The sequence below is a fragment of the Melanaphis sacchari genome, unplaced genomic scaffold, assembly GCF_002803265.2.
Source record: "Melanaphis sacchari strain LSU unplaced genomic scaffold, SCAv2.0 Contig135_pilon_pilon, whole genome shotgun sequence".
NCBI classification, from domain to species: domain Eukaryota; kingdom Metazoa; phylum Arthropoda; class Insecta; order Hemiptera; family Aphididae; genus Melanaphis; species Melanaphis sacchari.
Window position 1 is genome coordinate 27,568 of NW_020270567.1, and position 20,933 is coordinate 48,500.

General features: G+C 29.2%; 3 protein-coding genes and 1 pseudogene across 3 annotated transcripts; 1 reads left to right on the top strand and 3 right to left on the bottom strand.

The window, feature by feature from the left end:
• The first annotated feature begins 1,008 nt into the window (after window positions 1-1,008).
• LOC112591517 (protein ALP1-like) lies at window positions 1,009-1,803 on the top strand. Its single transcript, XM_025335361.1, has one exon. The coding sequence runs from the start codon at window positions 1,009-1,011 to the stop codon at window positions 1,801-1,803; it is 795 nt and encodes a 264-aa protein (XP_025191146.1).
• A 1,859-nt stretch (window positions 1,804-3,662) lies between these two features.
• On the bottom strand, window positions 3,663-5,959 carry LOC112591519. The gene is made up of 7 exons (XM_025335362.1): window positions 5,942-5,959; window positions 5,588-5,840; window positions 5,475-5,509; window positions 5,255-5,411; window positions 4,904-5,157; window positions 4,457-4,830; window positions 3,663-3,849 (listed from the first exon to the last, which is right to left on the bottom strand). Exons 1-7 carry the CDS (start codon window positions 5,957-5,959, stop codon window positions 3,663-3,665), a joined length of 1,278 nt encoding a protein of 425 aa, XP_025191147.1.
• Window positions 5,960-5,975: 16 nt separating this feature from the next.
• On the bottom strand, window positions 5,976-7,670 carry LOC112591520 (zinc finger MYM-type protein 1-like). The gene is made up of 7 exons (XM_025335363.1): window positions 7,545-7,670; window positions 7,370-7,447; window positions 7,045-7,227; window positions 6,607-6,886; window positions 6,348-6,546; window positions 6,044-6,263; window positions 5,976-5,981 (listed from the first exon to the last, which is right to left on the bottom strand). Exons 1-7 carry the CDS (start codon window positions 7,668-7,670, stop codon window positions 5,976-5,978), a joined length of 1,092 nt encoding a protein of 363 aa, XP_025191148.1.
• A 1,375-nt stretch (window positions 7,671-9,045) lies between these two features.
• LOC112591511 lies at window positions 9,046-10,631 on the bottom strand (annotated as a pseudogene).
• Between the last annotated feature and the right edge of the window lie 10,302 nt (window positions 10,632-20,933).

A 20,933-nucleotide genomic window follows, 5' to 3' on the forward strand; every position in this document is an offset into this window, starting at 1 on the left:
AACAGACTGCAGGGCTCTTCTCTTGAAAAGTCGTACTCCTTCGTCTGACATTTTGAGAAGATCTGGTAGCATGCTAAGTAAAAACATTTTCAAACCTTCTGTTTTTGGATCCTGCTTCATATGATCAGATGAATTTAGCGCTCTGGCTTTTTTGGTTTCGAAGTATTCGAGGAATGCTTTATCAACTGGGTTCTTAAGGCTACGTTTTCGGTTTGGCAGATTTGATGGAAACGGCTCAGGTTGACTGTGAGTAGTGTTTTTATTGCTTTGAGTCATTTCAGTTGTGTGTAGTGGTGTAGGTGATGGTAACGGTGAAGATGGATGTGGTAGAGATGGGGTTGGCGATTGTTGAAATGAACATTGCGGTTCCAAAACGTTTTCTTCGTTGGCGGTCGAATCATTTTCTTCAGATTCCTTATCTTCTTTTTGTTCTGGAGGGTTTGGTAAATTTCCTGAAGGTGCACCTAATGCCTTTATATATGGTATTGTGAATTGCATAGATTCCATCAAATAATATGTCCTCTTTGTTTTCGCTCCTGCGCCACTTGGGGCAGGTTTCATGTTTCGCACAAAAACCGCTCGAATATTCTTCCATCTTTCTTTGCATTCAGCCGCTGTCACAAACAAAAATTATTAAAGAATTATACAGGGTTTGAAATTCTTTTTAAATATTTTTAAAAACCCAATAAAATTATTAAGTGTAAATTGAAAAAAAGCCATGAACATTTTTGAAATATTGTATATTATTTTTCAGTTATTAGAAATTCATAAAAGTTTTATTTTCACAGCTTACATTAGAAATTTTAATAAAAGCTCTGATATTATAATATTTACTATAGAAATTGTCTTAAACTACCCAATGTATTTTTATCTCTATGATACAGATACTTAGGTACTGGTGGAACATTTGCATCACTTGCAGTTTATTTCGCTAGAGGGGAGTCCACAGTTGGCGGGATTGTGTCGGACACATCAAAAGTGATTTGGGAAGTGTTGAAGGACAAATACATGCAGGTACCGAATAGAGAGCAGTGGAAAGCAATATCGCAACGTTTTGAGACTCTCTGGAATCTTCCAAACTGCATAGGAGCGATCGATGGCAAACACGTCAGAATTGAGAAGTTTGCGAATAGTGGTTCTTCCAATTTTAACTACAAATCATATCATTCGACAGTGTTATTGGCTTGCTGTGATGCTGACGGTTTATTCACAATGATTGAAACGGGTTATGCCGGAAGAAATAACGATGCAGGTATATTCAGGGCCTCAGCAATGAAATATTGGATACATCGTGGTGAACTTGATATTCCTACCCCCTCACCATTGACTTATGATGAGAACTACAGCTCATTTCCATATTACTTTGTTGCCGATGAAGCATTTCCGTTGTCAAGATATCTAATGAGACCTTACCCTAAAAGAGTTTTGGATAATGTAAAAAGAATATATAACTACAGAATTAGCAGAGCAAGGAAAACCATTGAATGTACTTTTGGCATGGTATGTGAAAAGTTTGCTGTTTTAAATGGTCCTATTCGCATTAGAGAGCCCGAAAATGTGAACTTCGTCATCAAAGCCGCACGCGTCCTCCATAACTATGTACGAAAACTAGAGGGACTTCCGTACGTATCTACCTATCCCCAGGACTGTGAACCTAATGACCACATCGATGTAAGAACTACTGCACAAAATATGACAATAAACGAAACCTCTTCTCCAGCCGCACTTAGAAATTATTTAGCTAATTATTTTCTTACCCCACGAGGATCTGTGCCTTGGCAATGGAAATATACTATTAACTAACTTACTTATAATTAATTTTGTTCATTTACTAATTACATAATTTTCTTGTTTTCATATGTGAAATTCATGTTAAACACAAATTAAATGTTTTACGTATTTTTAGCAATAACAGAACTCGTTTTTCTTTAAATTAATACTATAATTGATAACAATAATCTTCGTAAAAGAAAATAAAATAAAAAAATTGTAGCTATAATATCTAATATATTAATATTGGCACCGATTCACGATGTTAGTCCTATGAAAAACATATATTTAGCTGAAAATAGACGAAATGTAGTACCAATGTATGAGAGAACGATAAATTATATTATTACGTTGAGGCATTTGTGGGTTTTCACTAATTTAATCGATTAAATTCTATATTTAAAATTAATATTATGAATAATCCAATATTTTGTAACTAATGTTTATATATATATAATTTATAATACCTACTTTAAAATAATATAATATAACACATTATGTAGACAAATATTACATATTATTATCTGTTTCACTTATTTATAACCAATAAATTGAAAAAAAAAATAATGTAATAAAATTATGGTTTATTATACTGTACATATTCACAGTTTTCAGCTTCGTTCCATGCTATTTCATCTCATCCTTCCTAGAATAATCAGGAAGAGTGATTGCTAAAATGGATGTTTCTCCCTCTTAATACAAACTTTATGTTGAGTTTTGTTAACCTCAATTCTTTAATTTAATAACAGAAGAATTAAACAGAAAATATTGATTCAAATTACGAAATTCAGTAGACGCAATTCAAGTGACTCGCAGTAAGATCACTTGGAACTGAATCACTCCGCGTTAGTACTTAATTAGTAAACCAGTAGCGCCGTCTGTCGTGTTCTATTGGACAACATTAAGCAAGTGACTAAACGTAAACTGGTTAGTGATTTGCGTCAGTAATTAGTTTCTAATGAATAGCTCCGTGTGTAGACGGCCTAACACATTCTATGATAACGTTTTTAAAATAATTAATACCTATTGCCAAGTTAAAACTTTATATTTACCAAAGCACCCTCATTGGTTCAGCCATTCATTAAAGAAGTTAATTTTTGATAAAAAAAATTGCTCATAAAATATATAAACAATCGCCTACTTCACATAATTATAACATTTTTTTTTAATTTACGTGCGCGCTGTAAAGCTAAAAATAAAATAGATTATAATATATATATCCAAAAAACTCAAAACTCCATTACTAAAAATCCTAAATTTTTTTGGCAATATGTAAATAGCAAACGTTCAACTCAATCTCTTCCAAATTCCATGTATTACAATAGTAACACTATTTCCGGTGGTGATGATATTATAAACGGTTTCGCACATTATTTTTCCCATGTTTTAAGTATACCATCAGACTCACAAATTAATTCGGATTCTTACAATAATAGTTTCCCAATATAAATTTAATTTGGACAATTCAAATACAATTTTACAACATACGAAATGATCCAAGCGCTGTTCATTAATATATTTGTGTAATAATTTTAATTTCACTTGAAATGATTTTATATCTGAATACATATCTGATAAAATTTGTCTTTACCTTGCAGTTTCGTATTCAGTTCATTCATTAAAGTTGTTACATCAGTTAAAAATGCAAGATTAAGAACCCACTTTTCATTCGATAACTCTGGTACATTTTTACCCTTCTCTGACATAAACATATTTATTTCATTTCGTAAAATAAAAAACCGTTTCAAAATTACACCTCTACTCAACCACCTTACTTCAGAAAAATATATTACATCCCCATATTCAGCATCGCATTCTTCCAAAAACATTTTAAATTGACGATGTGCCAAAGCATTTTTACGTATGTAATTAACCGTCGATACTACAATTCATTACAAAAATTCATGTAAATTCATTACATCTTTCCATGCTAAAACTTTGCAACATAATGCCTCTTGATGTATGATGCAATGAAATATCATAGGTGCGTCATGTCTTTCTTCCACCATTTTTGCATTTATTCTCCCAATTAATCCTTTAATAATTCCACTCATATTTCTGCCACCATCTGTAGTTACACTAATTAGTTTTTACCAACTTAAATCAAATTTTTTAAATGTTTTGTCAATTTCAATAAATAAGTCTTCTCCCGTAGTAATTCCCTTCAAACTACATAGTTCAGCCATTTCTTCAGAAACGTTAAAATTCAAATCAATTCCTCGAATAAATATTAATAACTGAGCAGTATCACAAACATCAGTGCTTTTGTCGGTTGCGATAGAAAAACAATCAAATGTAGAAACTTTTTCTTTCAGTTTTAAAATTAAATTTGCTCCTAACTATTCGGTACGTTTAATACAGGTCCTAGCTGAAAGACTGATATCTTCAAATTGATTTTTTTTCTCAGGGCATATTTCATTTAGAACGCATTGGCGCAACTAGGTCTAAAATATTGGGGGGGCTGAAGCCCTACACATAAATTTTGTCAATGTGAGTCATGGGGGGCTTCGCCCCCCATACCCCTCATTGCCGCAGCCACAAAACAATAATTATTAATTGAAATAAAAACAATCATAAATTCATAAAATATTATTATCATACTATATTATTAAAAATCATGTACCTACTTCTATGTAGTGTTTTACATAAAATATGACATAATCGATAATCTTAATTTGTAATTTACATATTAAGATCTATCCGTCTATTTTTATTATTAGCTATAAAATGTTCTAAGACAGTATCGCTGTCTATGTTATTAGTTAAGTCTCTTTCAATGCTTAGTAAAGATAAATTTGAAAAACGGTCTTGTAACATTGTTGAACGTAGCCAATTTTTTACCCGCCGCATAGCAGAGAATGCTCTTTCACAAGTGGCACTACTAATAGGAATTGTATAAGCTACGTTCAACAATTTATACAAGTTTGGAAAAGTGTTAGGTGATACAATTTCAGCCATTTCTGCAGGTGTCATCATTTTATTATCGGTAGATTGTTTTTTAAGATTTTGTGCTACCATCATTTCTGCCTTCAAACTTTCCAAATCGATATTCAATAAATTCTATACAAAAATAAATTAGCATTAACATTATTTTTTCATTAATGTTTAATTTAAAAACAATTAATTAACTTACTTTATAATGGTTTATAAATGTAAGGCTTTTTGAATAGTCAAACATTAAAAAGCCATCCACACTTTTAGCCAACTCCATACTTTCTTTTGAAAATCTTATTTTAAGATTCATTATTACAGTGTCCAAAATAATAAAATATTTGACACGATAGCATGTCATAATATCATTTGAGCTATGCTCTTCACTTTCACCAGTATTTACTTCTGTTATATAATTACTTAGTTTATTTGGCTGTGTTCTTTTTCTCTTAGATCCTAATAAAATAAAAAGCCTTTTAATTTCAATTTTCAACTACTATTGTTAATGACTAAAAACTATTTGCATATAATTTATTATTTATTAATAATGTACCATTCATGGATATCTCCAACAGTATGTGGTTTTTTGTACAAAATTCAGTTATTTGAGTCCAAATTGTTAAAAAATGTTCTTCACAGCGATTAGCTTCTAGGGTAGCAATAACAGAATCTATTACTTGAGATGCTTTACTCAACGTTGCAGTCTTTTCCTGGAGTTTGTTACTTAGTATATTAATTATAAGTAAAATCTCATGTAAAACAAACAAATGCACAAGAAATGAAGTTTTTTCCATTGTGTACAGGATTCCTAAAAAAATTAACTTTTAAAATACACTAAACAATGTAATTTTGTGTTAAATGGAAATATATGAGTAAGTAATCTAACCTATAGCATTTGCAACGTTTTTGTCAGTATTTTCCTCTATTTCATATTTTAAAACTTTTATTATAGAAGAATAATGTTCCATCACCATTTTGCAGTTTTTAAAACGGCAAGACCACCTTGTATCACTAATCGAACATAGTTTTGTTTTTTTAATTCCAAGTTTCTCTTGTATATCAACCAACATCATATTTTTTGATGGGATTGAAAAATGGATATACAACGCTTCTAACCCATTGAAAAGATTTCTAGCATCCTGAATAATGAAAAACAATTTTTAGTACTTGTAATTTAAATTAGTTTACATAGAGACATTACTACATTAGATACTAAAGTATACACCAGTCACCAACATACCTTAATTGATTTACACATATCAATTACCACTAAATTAGTTCTGTGGGCCATGCAGTGTATATAAATAGAAAAAGGGTTTTTGTCTTTAATTTTTTTTTGTACTCCATTGTGGTCACCTGACATAACATTTGCTCCATCATAGCTTTGTGCTATGATGGGTACATTCAGAATGTTGTGTTTGTCAAGAAATGATAAAATAGCAGATGATAATGCTTCAGCGTTTTGACTTATTGACACATCTACAAATCCAACAAACCTTTCAAAAATGTGTAGATTTTTGGAATACCTAACACATAAAGCTAATTGTTCTTCTTTAAAACACCTAAAAATAATTTTCACATATTATATATAAATTATATGATACCACATAGCTTAATTCAATATTTAACACAATTAGGTGATTTACCTTGCCTCATCACACATTAAAGCAAAATATCCGCAGTCTTTGATATCACTAATAATATTTAATAACACAGTATTAGAACAGCAGTTTATCAGTTCATTTTGAATCTTCCAACTAGAATAATTTGTATGTTGCAATGCATACTGAGTAGCAAATGTCGGGTTATATTTGGCCATAACATTACACAATTCCTTAAAATTTCCTAATTATCAAAATGTATTATTCTAATTATCTAATTATCATTAAAAAAAAATTTATATACCTTGATTATTAGAATCTTTACTCTCTAGATGCCCACGGTAAGCCAATCCCTGTCGGGCCAAAAATAGAATCAAGTCAATTAAAGTTTTGACATAATTTCGATTTTTTTCTATTTGTTCTGAATGAGCAGTTGATAGCACGGCATGCACTGAACCATTTTTTTTGCTCAAAATATAAGAGTTACATTTTTCTCTGTTTATAAGATGCTGTTTACAAGCAGCATGCAATGCAAGTTTTGATTTGGACCTTTTAGAAGATCCAGATCCAGTAGAACCACTTATCTAAACATATAATAACACTTAGTAACTAATAAAAAAACTGGCAATTGCTATCATATTATTTTCATATTCTTAAAAAGGTCATTCCAATAAAAAGTAAGGATCAACCAATCAAAAATACCATGAGAATTTCAAATTATTTTTATAGTATGTAAACATACTTTTTTCCAATTTTTGAAACCTTTTTGAACAAAAGTATCTTCAACAGAGTGTGTAGAAAAATTGCGGCAAGCATAACAGAAAATTGCATCCTTTTCAATACTGTACTCTAACCAGTCAAAATATTCATACCAAACTGCTGAAAAAGCTCTATTTTGGTTCCCAAACTTGGTCTTTGGATACACCTATCACAAAAAAAATTAACACAATAATTAATAAATAATAATCATGCATTTACTTTCTACAGTTTAGAAATTCCAAATAAAAATGTAAAATAAAAAAATAGGATATTGTGTAATTTTTTGTTTAACTGAAATTATAAATTACTTGTAATTTTGGACGAATTGGACCGGATTGCAAATCTCCCAGATCAGTTGGCATACAATCAACTTCTTTGTTTGGTTGCTATACAATTAAAAATACAAACTATAATATTTTAATATCTAAAAACTTACATTTAAGTTTAATTGAATAATATATTAAAATAATTAAATTTACTTACTTTCATGCTTTTTGAAAAACTTGGAGGATCGTCTGGATTATTTTGGTTTTCAACTGTATCAACTGTACTAGTACTGGATACTTTTTTTGGTTTATTAAAAATACTAAATACTTTTTTTTTGTCCATTTTTACTCACTAAAGTATTAACACCAAAATAAAACACTTCCAAGTTCCAAGGTATAAATATTAAATAATACTGCAGTCTGTAGTAGTGCAATACACAAACACAACAGAAGTACAGTACAGTATCGTCACTATATACGGTTTGCACACACGCAATTGATTAGCACTGGCCACGGAGAATCCCAAAACACAGATCGACTATTCGACTCTGATTATTTATTTACAGTCGGAAATACCGGGATTTCGATTATTAGACGTTGTCGCAGTGAACCACCGCAATATTCCACCGTCGTCCGTCACATTTATTAGATAACAATATTATTATTAATTATGTAGGATTGTAGGAATTACAAAAAAAACTATAATAATAATATTTTATATTTATACAATTTACTTTTGAATAATTCTCTGCGTCATATACTCATATTATTTAGTATGTATCTCACTATCCCATGCTTAAATTATCATTACATTTTAAATAATCAAAACAACTTGGGGGGGCTATAATACATTTTGGGGGGGCTAAGCCCCCCTAAGTCCCCCCCTAGTTGCGCCAATGTTAGAACGGCTAACATATATTTTTTTATAAACTCAGAATCATTAGACGATTAGACTTGGCTATCATTTCGGCAACTACAAAACTAGCACGTACTCCTAATTCGTTTTGATTATTTTGTAATTTAAAACTATTTTGTTGATTATTTAAGAGGATGTCAGCGCAAAACAAAACGTATGCAACGCTCCAGAGATGGCGTTGCGCGCCGTATCGGCGGCGCCGCGGCAGGTCATAACCACGCCTACTAAATTGTCGACCGTGACGGTCCGCGTACTGTAGTTTCCGGAGAGGCACATTATTATACCACGGATAGTGATATTGGACGTTTCGTAGCGTATTTATATCGGCTATAATTTGTTAGTAGGTACGCTGCGCGCTCGCTTTTCGCTTTACAGCCTTTAAGCTCACAGCCTACCTATTCACTAGAGCTTCTCTTAACTTTACCATGTGTATCAATACACATATAAAGCACAATAAATTGCTTACAGCATAGCTTGATTTATATTTATAGATTAATTACTTACTTTTAAAATACACGTGAAAAATGTATATTATAAGTTTCTAATTTTTTTTAGTTAACATTGTTTATTACTAAACATTACATTTTTATTATGATTTAAAAACAACCAATAAAACAAATAAAATGGTACTCAGTATTTTTTCAGCATACTCTGATATGTAGGTACTATTTAGTTGGCCTTTTTTTCTATAACACGTTACTTATTAAAGATAGTCACCTAAAATGAAATATAATAATTTTTAAAAATTATTAAATAAATAGTTAATTTATTAAATAGGTAAGCACCTACACTTTACTACTTACTATTTTTTTCTGGCTTCCTGTTCTTTCAAAATTCTCACCGGGTCTCTTATATCACTAACTAAAAAACGTTTGCCAAATAGTGGACTAACCAATTCAGGCAGTAAACATTCGTTATAAAATCTAATGTATAAAATATGTATTGCAGTAAATTAATGTATTGATTAGGTAATTTTTTAAGTATACACAATGCATGCGGTACTTACATATCTAACTGCGACTTTATTTTTGTGTTCCAAAAGTTGACGTCATATGATATAACTATATTATAATACCAGTTATCAGTAAAAATAAAAAAATAACATTTCGTTCTTTTTGTAACATGTAACTGTGTTTGAATTTGGTAATAATAGTCGTGGTTGGTTTTTAATGTTACACATTTTTTTGTTGTCAATTTGGCAAAATGATACCTATAAAAGTTTGATATATTAAATTTTTTTTTATTTGATGTACGATGTTCCTACCAAGTAATGTCATATACTCGTATTAATTTAAAATTACTAAAATTATATTATTTAATTTATTTGCTTTTCCATTTTTAATCGCTTCGGACACATTTACTTCAGCTTTCGCAGAAAAAGGACATTTAATTTCAATAATAGAGTCGTCTTCAATAAGACCATCTACACAAGTAACAATTTATGTTATGTCATAGTTAATGTCATTTTAAATATAATTTGATTACCTGGACTTGCTGCTATATAAGGAACATTTTCATCCACACATAAACCTACAGGTTTAATAACGGTTTTAAATATTTCTTCAAACTTTTGTTTTGCCACTATTTCCATCACACATCCATATTCTATAGATTTTATTTTATAATTTAATTCTCCATATAGTAATTCGTGAACTGTTTTTTTACACGATGTGTATGGTCGCATTTTACAAACTTTTCCTACTCTAGACGCAGTTATTCTTTTTCTCCTTTCCAAAAACCATAGTTGAGATTTCGCTTGTTCTCTAGTACCTTTTTCTAGTTCATCTATATTCAATTAAAATAATTTATATTTTACAATTTTACTATACAAAAATTCCATTACGTTTGTTACCTCTATCAATATCCCTTAATTTGTTTAAAAAAATCACTTTTTGATTTTCCAATTCTTCCGGACAAATATCATCAGGCAATTCTTCCGCTAAACCATAATTTTCATCCGGACCTGATTTTTTAATTCTTTTTTTTTGACGTTGTTGGAAATAGTGCTCGCCTCTTTGTATTATTTAATCTCTTTCTATTGGCATCTTTCAAAAATTGTTTGCCAAATTTTCCTAAAACGATATATTACATACAAAATCTAATAATTTTACTAAACAAATATTATTATATTATTTTTCGATAAAAACCTGGACTTTTAGTAGTGATATTCTTCGTTATTGCTCTTAAATATTGTTTAGAATTGAATGCAATGACCGCTGCCTCAACCCTGGCATTGTAAGCATTTCGTTGTGATAAATTTATTCGCTTGCCACCAATATATTTATTAATAATACTATTAAATTGCTCGCATACATTATTGTCTAAATCTAATATTAAACTTTTAGAATTTCTGACTAATCGATTAATGATAGTATTTATTTCTATCATCATTCCACATTTTTTCTGAGTGTAACACCCAATTTTTCTCTAACAGTGTTTTTTTTTTTACAGAAGTATGTATCACAATTTGAATGTTGCCCCAAAATGTGGTATGGAGTATTATATAAATCTTTAGCTAAATCTGTAACAAATTATACAAACGACTGTTGTAATGGTAAACCTCTTGGCTATTACGTTAGTATTTATATTATATACTTGAAATTTTTAGTGTTTCTGATACATTCTCCTTCTTTCTATACCGTATAGCTCTTACAATAGCAGTTCTAAATCTCATAATATGTCGAAGAATAAAATTCCTCAAATTAATTGGAAAGATCGATTTTTTTTGCTATTGCTGTCAATTTTTGCATATAATTACGTAACATATGGTTACGACACTCAATTTTCTCGACCAAAAAATGAGGACCATAAGGTAAAATATCTTTTAACCGTTTGGTGACACTGCTGTCACCATCGCCTATAACATGAGTCATATATGTGTATATATATATAGTTTTAAAATTTTAAATATAATTTTTTGACACAACATTGTGTCATAGTTAATAAATAATTGAAATATTTTAATGATTTTTTTAGATGCTATTATAGGTACTTACCAATTAGCCTTTTGAATTTCATATTATGTAAATCGATACTTTTCAAAAAACCTTCTGCTATACCATCAGCTTCCATACCTGTCGCTGATTTTGTCCAGTTAAGGAAACAAGTATGGTCTAGAGGTGTTTCATTTGTAGTTTCAGCTCGATTACAAATCACACAGTAGCGGTTTCGAATGCCAATGAACAATACTTTTTTGGTTTTAAATCCAATAATAGTGGCCTATTCAATGATTAAATTATCACTATTTATTTTAATATGTTTTACAATATAATTTTAATTTATATGGCTTACCACTCCAGATAATGAATCGTATTTGGTCTTGTAGCTTCGCTTACACCACTGGCCATCAGTCACTACTGAGCAAAATGGTACTCCATCGTCGTCTACATCTCCAGCTTCTATAGCCAATCGTCTTTCCTCTTCTCCGGCTTTCCTAATTTCTTCCCAAGCCAAACTGTGAATACTTGAACTTAAATCTTCGTGTTGTCTACTAAAGGTGGTATTTGCCATACATGGTATTTCTAATGCAGATGATAGTTCAAACAATTGAGTTTGGCCAATTCCTTTTAAATAAAAAGTACATTCAAACTGTAACATATACTTGAGTCTTATAGAGTGTTATGTTAATAGTATAATGTCATCGAATTCAAATTTTAAACATCCATTACTGTGACCCACATGATACAGCAGAGCTTTACTCACTTGGCCACCTTTTATGTTCTCGGGTGATTTAAAAAAGTTATAATTTAACAAAAGAAATAGGTACTTTAGAGTCTTAAGTATTAGACAATAACTATTGAAGAATTATTTATAATAAATTAACAATCTTACCTATTGCAACAGTACCATTTATAACAGCCTTGTTTATAGGAAGGTAAGTTTCGTTTGTTGGTTCGGTAGAAATAATAGTTTCAATATTACACATTCGGCACTTAAATTTAAATTTGGAAAAAAAACCAATTCGTTGTTCAGAAACAAATACCATTGACATAAATGAACAATCGAGTCCTCCCTTATGTTTACAGTCTTGAATTTGTTTAAAAATATGGTTAATATCTACTATTCGTCTACCAGATAATGGGACGGTATGGTTTCTATAAAACAGAATTAAATTGATAAAAATTACAATATTGAAATATAATATTTAAATTTATTTGTAAAAAAAATATTTATATTTACGAGTTACATACTCAAAATCATCATTTTCTATTTCAGTTTGCAAATTATGTGATTGAACATCATTTAGATCAGAAACTACAGTTAATGTATCTTCGATTAGATTTTGACGAATTGATGAATGATCCCATAACAAACTCTCACTCTGTACACCAGATATATTCAAATTCAATGACGATTTACAATCAATAACTCGTTTAGGAGTTGACGTGGGTCTGAAATTTATGGTTAAAATTATTTATTTTAAGTGTCTGTTACACCTTTTGAAATAAAAAAAAATGCTTCGATTATACTAGGTACTAAAAAAAAGTATACCGGAAATTCACATTTATTTATTTTACGAATAATCGTATAGGTAGGTATATATTTTTCACCAAATGTTTATTTTATCATTTATGCACATGATAAACATTTCAAAATATTTTGACTGTTCTTGAGCTATTTAAAGACATTTGAAATGTTCAAAATTTGTTTAGTTTTCGTAAAAATATCCATAAATAATATTTCGCTTCGTCAAAATTGTTAACATTTAATGCAATGTTCCTCATAAGTTGTTATATTATAGATTATAGAAGTTTAAAAATATTGAAGATACATATAGGCACATTTTTTTATAAGCATTTGAAGTTCAAATTTTATATAATCACGAAGATTCTATGTAGGCATAGGCATAGACATAGGCTATATGTATGACATGTCTAATACGTCTATTATAAATTATAAACTTTCGTTATATTATTTTATTCTTACACAGTATTTTGTGTACTGCCTTGAGGTTCAATTATAATATCAATATGCTCAGGTATTTCAACATCTAAATTTATTGATTGCACTGGTTGAAGGGTGCTTGAAATTGACTCGGATCTAAAAACATATTCCATATTATTATAACAACCAATATAATAAATTTATAAAAATGTTGATAAAAGTTTGAATTGTTATCTAATATGGCTTGAATTTCAGATAAAAAATCCTGAAAATATAATACGAAGTTTTCATAAGTTGTACTCATCACTGACATCATAATTAAACAAAAAAAAAAACGAAAATCGTTATCCCAATTTTTTTTTTAAGCGTTTTAACTTTAAATTTTTTACGAAATATGTCAAAATCGTGTGATATCGTATAAAATCATAATATTTTCAGTATTTGTATCCATGGTTAGAAAATTCAATAAAAAGCTTTTCATAAAATATGCATAAAATAATTTTCAAAAAAGTCGAGTGTAAATACTTTTAAATATTTGGACGAGCGTCTAAAGTTTATATAAGTGTACAAATACGCTATTTTTTTTTGTATTTTGCCGTATTATACCTTGTATTATAAATAGGGGAGGGCTGATACCTCTTTTTACCGATATCCAATACTCCGATATATGCAACCGATAAAAAACCGATACCCGATATATTTGAAAACCAACATTTTCAGCATAAACAATGAACCGATATTAAAAGATCACCGATACTATCAATCGAAATACTGTTAGTTTTTCTCTTTGAAATAAATATTAAATATATTTGTGTAAATTACGATTCGTTATACGTTACTAAATACGTAATTACAATGGCTATAAAATCAATAGAAACCAATAATATCACTAACATAATACAAATTACACATTGAATATGACTAGCATATGATATACATATATATTTACATGTATAATATTGTAATATACATAGGAACATTAGGAACAGTTTATGTGAATTAACAAACAAACAAATTTTTTTTATTAATTATAGCTGAATAACCCGGCTGATCATTGCTGATCATTGTATTTAATTGTTGATTAAGACACTTACTTTACATTTTTTGTTTGTACAACGAAATCGAATTATTTCCTTTTGAAGAAAATTTGATTCCGTGTACTTGAACTCTTCGATAACTATACATCTTTTACCTCTTTTCTCAAATGATAGTCGCCCAAACGGACTATTACTTTTTTTGGTAAAAATTATTACCTTCGCCCAAACGACTACTGTATTATAGGTGTTAGGAACTTATATTACATTTCAAGAAGTAAATTAAAATGCTAAAGTTAAAGTAGTAATAAAATCATTAAAATCAATAGGTACTTACCTTTCTGTACGGATGGCCCACCGATGTTTAACTAAAGACTTAGTAATTTTTTTTTCTGATGGTACGCTTTACCATCGATTTTTTATTCACCATAGTTAAAAATTAAACTGTCGCGTTTCTTGTCGAACGGACAAACGATAAATGACGAGTTTTAATTATGGATAAGGCACAAGTATTAGAAATATTTATAATAATTATATTATCCTTCACTAGACTGGAAACATCACAATAATAATTATAATGACTATATTTTCATAATATCTTGATAATAATATCGTAATGGTGATTTATTCCTGGAAATTCGATTAGTTTAAAATAAGATTGTGCGCGCTAGACGCGACCGAATCCGCCGTTTGTAGTAGTGGTGGGAGAAGTAACCGTCGACGTCGCCGCCGTCCTTAGGTGGCAGCACATAACGGATGAAAAATTAAATTCAACAACAAAAAACATGTCTACGAAACATGACAAATACAAAGGTTTAGAGTGATTTTAGAGAAAAATACCAAATAATCAAAATTAAAGAACACAACATTATCTAGGGCATGACATATCCGTTTGTAAATTAAACTAAGGAAACGGTAGTTATTTAAGATTAAAAAATTAAAATTTTCGAAAGCATAAAAAGATCGTATTTCTTTTAAAAACTTATAAAAAGCCAAACGGATATGTCATTCCCTAGATAATGTTGTTATATTTAATTTGTATAATAGGTTGTACTACGCTAAGTCTAATACTTTCGGAATAAAATCTATTTTTCGAAAACATGTTTTATACCGAAATATAGCTACGCTGACATCCTCTTAATGAACTTTTAAAATTATTTATTTTAATTTGTCGAAGATCACCAGTGAGGGAGTCAAATTTTAATTTATGTTCTGTTTCATAGTGACATTATACTCTTTTACAGATAAAATAGTTTTTTGGCAAATTAAACATAACAGTTTACCTTTATTTTCGATAAAAAAATATAAATTCGCCCATGATTCGATGAATGTGCGACGTTCATTACAAATTTTACGTTTTTTTGACATTGATAAATATAATTTATAAAACACTTGAACAGTTAAAATTTAAATTTCACGGTTTTTATACGATGTCTTGGACGTTGTACGTTGGAATGTTTCAAAACAAACTGCAATAGAACCTTAATAACCAGATAAGTATTGGTCGTAATCGATAATATATAAACTATATACATTAAATACGACCAGGGCCGGATTGGTTAGGCGAGCTACCGAGAAAATCTCGGTGGGCCGCTTAAATTTTGGGCGATGGGCCGTCGCCATCGTGTCAGAGTACGGGTGAAAATAAATTCATGTTTAATATACAATTAGTTCGTAACAACTTAAGATGTAATAATATTGTAATAAACCAATAAATATAATGTAAACCATTAAACCACAATATACATCTAGTAGGCAGTTGCTAGTTATGTAAGCTATTGTCTATTATTATTATTATTTTTATCGGTTATTACGTCTTATTATCCGATAGTACGTATGTTTACACTGATACCACAGAATAATTCTGTGCTGACACATTTAGCGATGTTTAAAAATAGACTGTTGATAACATATAGACCACCATAGTCCATAATATTTTTTATTTTGTCATCAGTTCCAATTTCTTATCCATAAGTGTTGTTTTACTTTTGACTCGTAAAATTGAACAAATTAAAAATGAATTGTGATGAGAAAACAATAAAACGTCCGAAAGGAGGAGCAGAAAAGGCTAGACTTGAAAGGTCACTTGGTATAATAGCTGCTGGAAATGATCCAAAACAAAAAAAAAATTTGTTTTTCAACTGCAAAACCATTAGCTTTAAACTGTCAATTTAACATGGGTAATTTTTCAAAAAAAACTGCATTATTAAGTTAATTATTAAATATTAAATCATATAAATAAAATTGAATTAATACAAATTTATTTTTATTTGAACTATTAGAATTAATTGAGACATCTAGTGAAGCATTGCAACCTGATAACGTTGTAGTTGAGTATAGCTCTGTAAGTATATTAAATGTTTTTAATAACATGAACAAGTAAACTTAGTTTTTTATTTTTTTTATAATTTATATTTTATAGATTTCCAGCCTTTCTACAAACATTGATGAGCTTAATGATAATTCATTTGATACTAACATAACAAACATATGCAAAACAGTTATAGTTGATCAGGTAAAACTATATAATATTTTTAATAATTAAAAGTGTATAAAAATTCAATCTCACATAATGTTTATTAATATTATTACTTTAGAGTTATCCAAGTGATGTGGATACAAGAAGTAAGACACCTGATAACGTTGTAGATTCACTAAATTATTTTAGTAATCCATTAACCAAAAATTTGCAGTCATTTTTTAATTTTCATCCTATACAACAGGGATGGCAAATAGATGGCACGCGTGAGATTTTCGATGGCACTCGAAAAACTTTCATTTGTCGGAGTAAGCGCGATTTTCGATGGCACTCGAACTTTCATTTGTCATATTTATGTATAATAATCTCATTTGTAAGTATTGTTATCTTATCTTTTTATTTAATAGTATTTGTACAAACAGGCTCAGATATATCTTTATTTATAAATTAATTTATATGTTGTAATAGGGGAACACTAGATTACTAAAGTGTGGACAAGTTAATACTCGTATATAGGTAATCAGTTCTCGTTCGTGTATTGAGAGAATACCGTGTGCAATTTACGTTAATATAATTAATTTTTATTTAAAATGTCACATGCAAAAAAAATTACAGGATGTTCGAAATTTTACCATGTGGACAATTGAATATGGTTTATAAATATAGATAAAGTCAGATACTGTACTCTGAAATTATTATCTCGGACATCTTCTATCGAGACATTTTGAAACAAACCGAAATTTTAGTTAAATATTACTGAAAGGAAGAATTATTTCTCAACGCGAAGGTAGTGAAAACAATCTATTTGTTATGTAAATTGAAAAACTTCTAATAATGTCACTAAAACAAGTTTTTTCATTTAATTGCAAACATCAAAACCATTTTGAGGGGCGAGTTTTTATCATTTAAGCTTAGTTTATTCAATTTTAATAATAAAGATAAGATACTTCAGATTCAGAATTACAACTAAGTAAATACTATTAAAGAAAGAATTTTAAAATGATAATCAATATTTCTGATCAACTTCAGTCTGATATTAATGGTTGTGATTTCTTCTGATTTGTTTAGATGAACAGATATAAATCAATATAGCAGATTAATTTCGCGTTTCAAACGGAGATGAAATGCGTAGAACTTTAAATTATTTAATATACCAGAAGAACAAGAATTACAGATGTTTGTGATATTGTTGTCAATGATTAAAAACTCACATAAATTTAAAAATTATTTCTGTTAGACGGATGGAACAATATATAGCATCAATGGAGTTTGTTAGTTTGAAAAGTATTGGACATCAATAATTGGTTTCACTGCATCATACCAACAATGTTGTGTTCAAAGTCAGGAAGTGATTTAAGAATTGTCAGTTTAATATTAATTTTATAGTTGCTCGTGATATGCATAAAAGACAAATTTAAAATTTTAAATGATGTTAACTGTGAATATGATGCCTCTTTATTGTGCAATAATGTACGCTGGCTAAGCCGGCTACATCAGTAGAACGATTTGTAAATTGTTTGGCGAATTCGCCTATTTTACATGATAATAAGACTGAATTTGAAACTTTAATGCAAGTGACTTGTAAAATTGATGTTTTCTGAATCTACATTACATTTGTTTTGAATAAAAAGTTACAAGGACGCGGTAAACAATTGCCCGCTGGCACTAGAATTACCAGAGATCCCCAGTAATCAGGCACGGAGTATTAAGGTGTAGTAATGGAAATCCATACTACTCATTATAATCCTAATGTCCTAACCAATGACAATCTACTTCTGGATAACCTTGGCATATAATGTTTAGGCATTCTGATACTATTTTCAAGTCAATCTATAGTTACAATAAGACGCGCCCATTCATGAGGTGATTAAATTGCCAGACCTACGGTATTATATTCATGTGTATTAAATACTAGAATACTATAACTTAGCCTAATATTAATAATTTGGGGGTTTTTGTAATGTTTGCTCCCATTTTGGCTACCGCCACAAAGATTTTCAGTAGCTTCCGGATCAATCTGGGCCATGATTAGGCATATTTTGGATTAATTTCAAAACTAGCTTTAGACAATTAGGTAATAACCAGATGGGAGAACTGTAAAGAATTAATAATAATAATCAAATAACACTAATTTTAGTGAATAACATTATATCAATTAAAAAGCTTTATAACTGTAAGTATCCTTAGAACACAATTAATAATTATTAATTTAAATAATAAAACTTCTTAGGCATTAGCCTCTTTCTTTTCATCCTTTCTTTTGAATGCAGTAGCCAACTACTAGTTGTTTAATAACAATATCATCCATATAGTTATTGGAAATTTGCTTTCTTCAGTTTCTGTGAGAATTATTTTATAATATACAATTTAACCATTTATAATAAAATAATAATTATTACTCTACCACAAATAACACGAAATAATTTTATGTTTATTGACAATTTAGGTTCATTCAAAACATTTATTTATTTTCCGGTGTATTGTAATATTTGTTCCTAAAGGTTTTGTAAATAGGAATGTCAAACAGGTTTTACAAAGTACCAATGTCTGATCCTCCGTACTCGAAATATGATGCAATTTTACAATTAAAATTTATATACTTATAAAATTCAGTAATGGTAAATATTAGTTTAAGTTATCTTACGCAAATTGGTAAAATGAATCCATCCGTTAAGAAGGACCTTAATATAATCAAGATCGTCATTGACGTTTTAATGGAATTTTGTAATGGATGAATGCTCTATTTCAAGTGACTTATCAGGGCAATTATTACCATTGACTAGCATTGATTAAATACGCTCTTGGTTAGAGATGATTCGACAATTCAGGACTTTAATTTCAAAATATTTTCATCAATACACTAAATTGCTTTCATCCTACAAATATATCAAAATAGAATAAAAAAACGTTATGACATAAGATTTAGGTTAGAGTTATTGATATCGATATGACAACACAATTATAATAGTAGTATATTAAATGTTATTATGTTACTTTTGTTCACTGGAGATGGTGATTCTTCTGTGAATAAATTATGAAATGCTACACCTTTAGATGTGCACTGAAGTTTCCAGAGTGTTTGTTGTTACTATAAAATTATTTTGTGTAAAATTCATAAAGTTAGATTACATTAAAATTTTAAATTGTATTAAGTTACTTTTATTTACTGGAGAAGGTGATTCGTCAGAAAATATACCATAGGATTGACCGTTTAATAAACCAATGGTTTTGCATCTTTACTATTGTTTGTTTCTTTCATACAATTTTAAAACTAAATTATTACTTTTGCGAAACATATATAGCGATGTTAGCCTTAAGAGGAATGTTATACTCGCATGTATTATCTCCGTTGTGAGTATAAATAAAGACATAGAAATTTCAAGATAATATTCTTAATCAAATTTGACAATAGTAAATTTCTCTAATATTATAATAATATCACAAATGTTCTGCTGAACACAAATTTGCTAAGATGTAGTTAGTACAACAGATAACCATGTCGCATAATGGTATGTTCTCTTAAAATTTATTTGTTTAACCTTCTGTTCACTGGAGAAGGTGTTGTCTGTGAATAAGTACGACATGCTGCACGTTTAAATGAATTTTTAGATAGAACAGTGCTTGAGTTTCGCAGCTGTGTTACTATAAGATTATTTTAGTAAAATTATGAATAGTTAATTACATTTAAATATTATTGGGTTACTTTTGTTTACTGGAGAAGTGATTCTCAGAAAATATCACACAGTTGAGCGTTTTAAAGCCAATGTTTTCTTTACAATGTTTGTTTCTTCAATGCAATTTAAAACAAATTATTAGTTTGTCAAATTAGTATAATTGATTTGATACATTTATTTATTACTTCTGTTCACTAATTGATGTTGATTTGTCTGTGAATAAGTACAGACATGCTTTGCAGTTTAAATGATTTTTAGATAGAACAGTACTTGAAGTTTCCTGAGGTTTTAATTTTCCTCACAAACAAATTTTGTAAAAATTCACATTTTATAAAAAGTTTCAGTATATTTAAATTTTATTAATTGCTTTTGTTTAATTAGAAAATGGTTCTTGAATATATACTGGTGAAGGTATATCAGGATAAACAACATTATGGCTCGTAGTGGCATCTAAGTAATATTATGAATTATTAGTCTGCCGAATGGATATTACTATAGAAGAACCCATGTTTTATGAATAAGTAAATCACAACCCTTTCTAACGAAGAATAATAGATTTGTTGATCAGGCTATAATTATTTTTAGCATCTTGATTGTCTTTGAATTTGTACGTAACTGA

Coding starts and splice junctions, on each gene's coding strand:
- LOC112591517 (XM_025335361.1), top strand. CDS start 1,009: ATGCAGGTACCGAATAGAGAGCAGTGGAAAGCAATATCGCAACGTTTT.
- LOC112591519 (XM_025335362.1), bottom strand. Junction 5,412..5,474: donor TGGAAAAAACTTCATTTCTT/GTGCATTTGTTT, acceptor AACAAACTCCAG/GAAAAGACTGCAACGTTGAG. Junction 4,831..4,903: donor CATTTATAAACCATTATAAA/GTAAGTTAATTA, acceptor ATTTTTGTATAG/AATTTATTGAATATCGATTT.
- LOC112591520 (XM_025335363.1), bottom strand. CDS start 7,670: ATGGACAAAAAAAAAGTATTTAGTATTTTTAATAAACCAAAAAAAGTA. Junction 6,547..6,606: donor TAAAGATTCTAATAATCAAG/GTATATAAATTT, acceptor TTTGATAATTAG/GAAATTTTAAGGAATTGTGT. Junction 6,264..6,347: donor TTAATGTGTGATGAGGCAAG/GTAAATCACCTA, acceptor AATTATTTTTAG/GTGTTTTAAAGAAGAACAAT.